We start from the raw sequence: 7,971 nt of genomic DNA, 5'->3' as shown, positions 1-7,971 counted from the left end.
GCTTCCTCTGGGTACTCTGGTTTCCTCCCCCAGTCCAAAGACATGCAATGTAGGCTTATTAGCATGCCCAAAAATTGTCTGTAATGTATGAATGTGTGTGTGATTGTGCCCTCCGATGGATTGGCACCCTGTCCAGGGTGTCCCTGTGCCCTGTGCACCATGCCCCTGCGACCCAGCAAGGATAAGTGGAAAATAGATGGATGAAAATTTGGTCAAGAATATGAGTAAATTAATTAAATAAAAGCACTTTTCATCTTCTTTAGAAGACACCTAGTAAGTTGTGCACCTGATTAAGACCCACAATTACATACTTAAAAAAGAAAACAGTTAAAATAATGAATTTATTGAAACAGCTTCTGCATATTTTTAACACTTCAAGCTGCAAAATGTATATGAATTGTATTGAATAAATATGTGCATAATAATAATATTAATGATGATGATGACTATTATTATTGTTGTTGTTGTTTTTGTTGTTAATGAACAGAAGGCTTAACTGAGGAACACCCATTAGGTTGAATTGAGAAAGAATGAGAAAAAAGATACATGTATTTTTTTTATTTAATTGATTTTAATATATTCATATATTTATATAGCATATAAATATAACACACACGCATATATATATATATATATATATATATATATATATATATATATATATATATATCATAATGTCCACATTCTTTACTGTACATATTTTATAATTGCATTATATGTATAATAATACTTTATAATGCCTATTACACGGAGCATGCGCATTGTTAAAAAAAAAGAAGACATCTGCGCATGCGCAGAGCAGTCCACTCCCATGTTCGATGCGGAAGTTAACTGTCATATGACTGCAAAAGAAAAGCTAAAATGTTGCTAATCCGTGGATGACAATTTTCATCGAAAGGTAGCTAAATTCTCAAAATACAGTATTATGAAGTACATTGAGTTGTTTACTTGACTGTCTATAAACAAGTCGTTAACCTGCTAAACGTTATTAAAGCAGAAGAAAGCTTGGGGATTAAGTGTGCAGTTATTGTTTTGTGTTGGAGTATCTGATTGGCTTTGCTTATATTTACTCTGAAGTGGTGTTATCCATTCTCTGTGATTAAGTGTTTGCTGTTTGTGCAATTCTCTGCTCAGAGGTTGTAAAATTGAAATAGATAAAAGCAGAAGTAAGTGTGTGTGTGTGTGTGTGTGTGTGTGTGTGTGTGTGTGTCGGTCTATGGCTGTATCCTAAATGACTCTCATTTGAGCATAGAGTGCACTGTCTAGGTTGTAGGAGTCTGGTTCTTTATATTTTCTAAAGTGCACGCATTTAGGGAGCATTGAGCCGTTAAGGATCGAGTCTACTTTATTGCGTGGCCATTAACGTCAGTGAAAATGTTACTCTCATTTGCTGCTCGACCACTCTTCAGCAGCAATAGTGCACTAAATCTGTAGTTATACAAAGTGTGTGTGTGTGTGTGTGTGTGTGTGTGTGTGTGTGTGTGTGTGTGTGGAGAGGAAGATTGGATGATTGGAAGATTGTGGCGCTTTGTTTTTTTGTGTGAAGTTCATACAAATAGCCTAATGTCTCCCTAACCTTTGGATTTATTCTGTTTCTGTTAGAAATGGAGGAGATAAGAATGTCTCCTGACTACAACTGGTTTCGAAGCTCAGTGCCCCTCAAAAGAGTAAGAGTACCCTTATTTATTATACCTTTGGCAGCTTGTGTGGTCTGATTATTTAATTTCACACTCAAGCTGTATAATGTTGTTACTATTGATAATATTCTGTGTTCTTTTCTTCACAGCTTCTTAAGTTGCTTTATTTGGTCATAAATTCTACCATGTGATAGGCTCGTGATTCATCCCCTTTAGCAGTGTGACTTTGTCATGTTGATTATCGATTATCACTTTGTCATTTAGATTATCGTGGATGATGACGACAGCAAAGTCTGGTCGCTGTATGACGCCGGGCCGAAAAGCATCAGGTGCCCGATCATCTTCCTTCCTCCAGTGAGTGGCACGGCTGAAGTTTTCTTCCAGCAAGTGCTGGCTCTTAGTGGATGGGGATATCGTGTCATTTCGGTAAGGTCCACAACAGTTGGTATTATATCTGGTACACCAGTGTGGAAGTGCGACACGATTAAGCAGGCCACATGTGTTATTTTAGAGAGTTTCGTGAAATGTAGTTTTATTCTGGAAGTCTTCGCACACGGTTTAGTGATGATATATGTGTAGAAAGGACATGTAAATAATGAGTTGTCATAGTGCTGTCAGTGTTTGGAGTTTATTTGTCAAGTGACTAAAGAGGAAAGAAGAAGTAATACAGGAAACACCTGGGCATAAAGGAATTCTTCTTCACAACTCTCAAACACCGAAGAGATTAAATAACTTTTCTCAATAATGTGATACCAGTAATAAAGAGAAGCGCATGTAGTATTAGACTTTATCGTTTCAGAGATGCCCAGATCCGCTCAATCACAATTACCTCCTAATTTCTAAATGATACACACTGGTTTAATGTACCGCTGTATCATAAATATTGAACACACATACTTTTGGTTCCTCTTGGACTTTTTTATGGATGGTGCATCACTTCATGGCAGCAACTCGGTTGAGTCATGTAACTTGTTATGTTTCTGCTGCAGCTCCAGTATCCAGTCTATTGGGATCTTCTGGAATTTTGTGATGGATTTAAGAAACTTCTCGACCACTTGCAACTAGACAAAGTTTGTCCAGTATTCCTTTATTTAACTAGTTACTTCAGAAGAAAAAAAAATCATCTTACAATCACAAAGAATACTGATCCTGTCCTGTTTCTTTTCAACTAGGTGCATTTATTCGGTGCATCCCTGGGAGGATTTCTGGCTCAGAAATTCGCAGAGGTCACACACAAATCACCTCGAGTGCATTCTCTGATCCTGTGCAATTCATTCAGCGATACATCCATTTTTAACCAAACGTGGACCGCTAACAGGTAGAGTCCTGCACTTGATATTGTATTGTTCTTTAAAAATGTTGTTGTTGTTGTTGTTGTTTTAAATCTCCACATTTCCTCACTTTTGACTTTTTTTTTTTAAATCAGTTTCTGGTTGATGCCAGCCTTTATGCTTAAGAAGATTGTTCTTGGGAACTTTGCCAAAGGACCCGTTGATCCCAAAATGGCAGATGCCATTGACTTTATGGTGGACAGAGTGAGTAATTAATATTCATGAATTCCTTTTCTTTTATTAGTTCCAGTTCTGTGGAGCTGTGGAGTGAATTCAGGGAAACATACAGTCCCCTCTGAAAGTATTGGAACAGCAAGGCTAATTCTTGTTGTTCACTGTACAGTGAAGACATTTGGGCTTGAGATCAAAAGATATACAAATCAGGATTTCAGCTTTCATTTCCTGATATTTACATATAAATGTATTAAACAGCTTAGAACATGACACTTTTTGCAGAACACCCAATCTTTAGGTGAGCGAAAAGTATTGAAACAGATAGTTTTAAAGTAAATAACACTTAATATTTGGTTGCATATCACTTGCTTGCAATAACAGCATCAAGCCTGTGACTCACTGACATCACCAGACTGTTGCATTCTTCTTTTGTATTGCTTTTCCAGGCTTATACAATAGCTTATTTCAGTTATTGTTTGTTTTGGTGGGTTTCTCCTCCTCAGGAGGTGAAATACTGCTCAACAAGTTTAAGGTCTGGTTATTGACTTTGTCCACGTTTTCCAAGTCCTTTGTTGAGTTGGCAATGTGTTTTAGGTCATTGTCTTGCTGCATGATTAAGTTCGTCCCAATTATATTGGATGCATTTCTCTGAAAATGGGTAGACAGAATGTTTCTGTAGACTTCAGAATTAATTCTGCAGCTACCATCATGAGTTGCATCATCAATAAAGATTATTGAGCCCATTCCAGAAGCAAACCCAAGCCATGACATTGTATGTTTTGGATAATAAGCAGATCCTTTCTTTCTCCACACTTTAGCCTTCCCATCATTTTGGTAGAGGTTCATCTTGGTTGTAAAATATTTGTGGCTTATCTCTGTATTTCTTTGTGAATTCCAGTCTGGCTTTCTGATTCTTACTGCCGATGAAAGGGTAGACCTCTGCCAAACAACACTCTAACCCTCTGTGTAATTATCTCATGAATCACTGCAAATTTGATTGAGTTTAACACTATGGCTTCCACTGTTATTATTCACCAACTTAAGAAATAGCACTTCATCTAGGACCACCTAATATTTTGTGTTTAATCTTTTGATATTGTGTTTGCACACAACTTAATGAAGCCATTCTTAGTCATTTTTAGTAATAATTTCAGTAATTTGTGCACACGATGTGGACGGGTTTATCACCCATATAGTTTGCTATTTTTAGTTGGCGAATTAATAAAATAATGTTAATTTAGTCCACATTCTTTTAAAGAAATTGCGCCCATGGTCTGAAGCTGATCAAGCATTCATCTGCAACATTTACAGCCATCTGGGTGAAAATCAATTAATCAGTTTCATTGATTTCTGCATCAGAGATGTTGGAAGATGGACTGTAGGCATACTGTGAAATTGTAAATTACATTAGTATGAAAATGGTGTGCTTGTTCATGGAGGCCAGAGCATTGTGTACCTTGGTCTTAAAGGTGAATACACAGATATTTGTTAAAGAAAGCTTTGTTCCAATGCTTGGTGCAAATTTGCCCTATTCCTTGCTGATGGAGTAACATAGTGCTGTCTTTGTGTTTATATTTTCAGCTGGAGAGCCTGAACCAGAGTGAACTGGCATCCCGGCTCACGCTGAACTGCCAAAACTCCTACATCGAGCCACACAAAATAAAGGATGTTTCAGTCACCATTATGGATGTATGCTTTTACTGCTTCTAATATTTACATAATTAACCACTGCACTTCAGTTGCTTTTGCATTCTACTGCATGTTTGGCCATGTCACTTCATACTGTTGTTGTTTTAGGTATTCGATCAGAGCGCTCTTTCAAATGAGGCAAAGGAGGAAATGTATAAACTGTACCCTAACGCTAGGAGGGCTCACCTCAAAACCGGCGGCAACTTCCCCTACCTTTGTCGAAGCGCCGAAGTTAACCTTTACATCCAAGTGAGTGATTAATGTTGGAAACTAAAGGGATGAGCATATTTGAATTTCCATATTCTTATTATTTTACTGCATTGTTTGGCTCTGTAGATACATCTTCGACAGTTCCATGGGACGAGATACGCAGCCATCAACCCTGCTATGGTTAGTGCAGAGGAGCTCGAGGTCCAAAAGAGCAATCTGAATAACATTAGAGAGTGCGATGATGAATCATAAGAAGACCCCCACCCCCCACCACCCTTGACCCACAGCCTACACTGAGCCAATCACAGAAGCAATGACTCTTTAAGTCAGTGCTAAGCATCACATGCCGGGAAAAACCTTATTTTGGCCTCATGTTTTTCTACAATGGATTCAATCGAAATGACGAACTCAAAGAGCCTATTTTTACTTTCCAGAAACAATATTTTGATATGTATTATGGCTGTAAATAATTTAAGACTGGGTACTAGGTCTTGTTTCACAGGATGCCATTTTGAACTGGTTGCCTTATACCTTGCATTTGATTAGTCTTGTGTTTCATATTGTCCTTTTTTCTCGCTTTAGTTTGGTTACTGTAACACATGCACTGATTGAAGATAGAAAGGTACAAATGTCACAGCTATGTAAGGATGGAAAAGCTGCGTATTGACAAAGGAATAATTTGCAGAAAAAATACAAAATGTTCAGCTGATTAGCCAGGACATGCTTGCTGGTGTTGGGTTTTTGGTTTGTTTGTTTTTTTTTTCCCCAGATTTGTACTGGATCTAGAAATTTAGTCACCAAAAAAATGTAGAAGCCTGTCTCACCCTAGTTTGTTTCCTGCAAATATCTCAATCAAACCAAAACTAGTTGTTCATGACTGTCAGTGTCATCTTCCTGTAATCTATAAACATGAACCAATCTTCAGTGTGTAGCTGAGCACTGTAAAATGATGGGGACAGCTTCCTAGGACAACCATAATTTTGTTTTCTTTTTTTCCATAATGCAACTTATCATTGTGCATTTGTTCACTATGTTTACACTACTAACTTGCGCAATATGCCACAACCTCTTGAAAGCTGAATTGTAGAAAAGTATGCTTGATAATACAAAATTCTTTACTTTATTTAAAAATTACATAGTAGAAGAATGTTTTTTTGAAGCAGGTGGTTGATGATTTAGGCAATATTCATGGAAAAGACTGGGTGAGAGAGACATCAATTATTGATTGATTATATATATATATATATATATATATATATATATATATATATATATATATATATATATATATATATATATATATATATATATATATATGATCCAGCACATTTGTGTAAGTGAAAAATGTCTAAATGAGGGTTTTGTTGAACAATTCCTTTTAAATTATTTGCACAGGTTTAAAACTATATATTAGACTTCATCTCTGCAGGCCAATTATGATTAGCATGGCTTTAATTCACTGTGAACATAGTTTTAATTTGCATTTATATAAGATTTAGTGTTTGAGAGAAAGTTAAGCGAGTCACACATTGCTTAAGACGTCAGATGGGGTTTGTATTAAATGTTAAGATACTTAAGAAGCAGGCAATGCTTAACTGCAATGTGACAGTGTTTGTCTTCCAACATGTAGTTGTTTCTTTTTTTCTGTTCCTTTTTTTTAATCCTCCTGTGAGGACCATGTGTCATTTGAACATTTGATGAAGGACAGGTGGCTTGTCACAACTTCAGTTTCAGTATTTTATTATAAATCGCATTTTGGAATTATGGTATGTTTAAGTTATGATACAAATTTAAGGAAAGCATTTCAATCAGAATAAATATGTTCATGGTTCATTATAAGAATAAGATGTGTCCGATTCTGTTTACTGAAAAGGTCAATGCATTTGTCTGATTGCTGAAATACAAATAACGAAAAAAAAAAAATTAAATCACCCTGTGACCACGTTCATGCCTGTAGCCTCTAAAACTAATCTTCTCCCAGACTGATGACCTTAGCTGTCATATAAGTGGCACAGCATTAAGGTTTTCTATACTAATAATTAGAAGATGTGTTCAAATCCCAAGACTGTAACCAGATTGCTCTTGTGCCGCTTCACTGTTTTCAGCTCTTGAGTTTTGACTCTGGCTCTTCCCTAAGAGCACTTAACCTTTGCCATGTGAAGCATACAGTATTTTTTTTCTAGGATCCCTGATAGTCATGAGAGGAGCACAAGATCATTCAGGTTCATCTGAGAGTTCATCTGAGCCTCTAACTTGGTTCCCTTCTGTTTTACTCATTCAAAAGGCAAATTTAGTTAAAAATGTACTAACACATTACCACCTGCATTGTTGCACCATCTACTATCTGCATGAATTGTATGTAAATAAATAATTCATCAGACATTCATCAGGTCTTTTGACAATTATTTACCTTTATTATCCAATACTAATAATTATTATAATAATAACCATTAGCAAAATGTAATCAGGACATTTTTAGGAGATAAACTGTTCCCTGAGTATTTCACATTAAAAAACAAATATTTGAAAGATATTTAAAGAAATATAAATGCTAAAATTCAATCTGCCTGGGATTAAACATAACCAAATCTCACATCTATGTACAGCATGTTTGAGTATACAAACATGCTGAGTTTTTTTTGTGAATTATTTTGAATAAAAGATCAAAAGGTTAAACAATAAAGACAATTTTCCACAGCCTTCTTTGCTCATATTTACCAAGGGTGCCAATATTAGTGGAGGGCATGGTATGTGATGGATTAAGGATGAGTCTCTTCTCAAAATGTCCTGATTGTAGGCTTAAAGTGCTAATTAAACATTTAAGCAATTAAACCTTTTCATTCTGTGTATGCATATGTATGTCAACAGCTCTTTTTAAAAAAAAATAAAAGCATATTTAAGTCACAGTTAAAGGCAAGTCTTGACATCAT

The 7,971-nt window shown here is 36.0% G+C and overlaps 1 protein-coding gene across 1 annotated transcript; it reads left to right on the top strand.

The window, feature by feature from the left end:
• The first annotated feature begins 784 nt into the window (after positions 1-784).
• Positions 785-7,427, top strand: spg21 (SPG21 abhydrolase domain containing, maspardin). The gene is made up of 9 exons (XM_017478542.3): positions 785-898; positions 1,603-1,667; positions 1,902-2,063; positions 2,627-2,707; positions 2,810-2,955; positions 3,064-3,172; positions 4,724-4,831; positions 4,940-5,080; positions 5,168-7,427. Exons 2-9 carry the CDS (start codon positions 1,605-1,607, stop codon positions 5,291-5,293), a joined length of 936 nt encoding a protein of 311 aa, XP_017334031.1. The 5' UTR covers positions 785-898; positions 1,603-1,604; the 3' UTR covers positions 5,294-7,427.
• The last annotated feature ends 544 nt before the right edge of the window (positions 7,428-7,971 follow it).

The sequence above is a fragment of the Ictalurus punctatus genome, chromosome 10 (assembly GCF_001660625.3).
Source record: "Ictalurus punctatus breed USDA103 chromosome 10, Coco_2.0, whole genome shotgun sequence".
Classification (NCBI taxonomy): Eukaryota; Metazoa; Chordata; class Actinopteri; order Siluriformes; family Ictaluridae; genus Ictalurus; species Ictalurus punctatus.
This window is presented reverse-complemented; position numbering and strand designations above follow the sequence as displayed.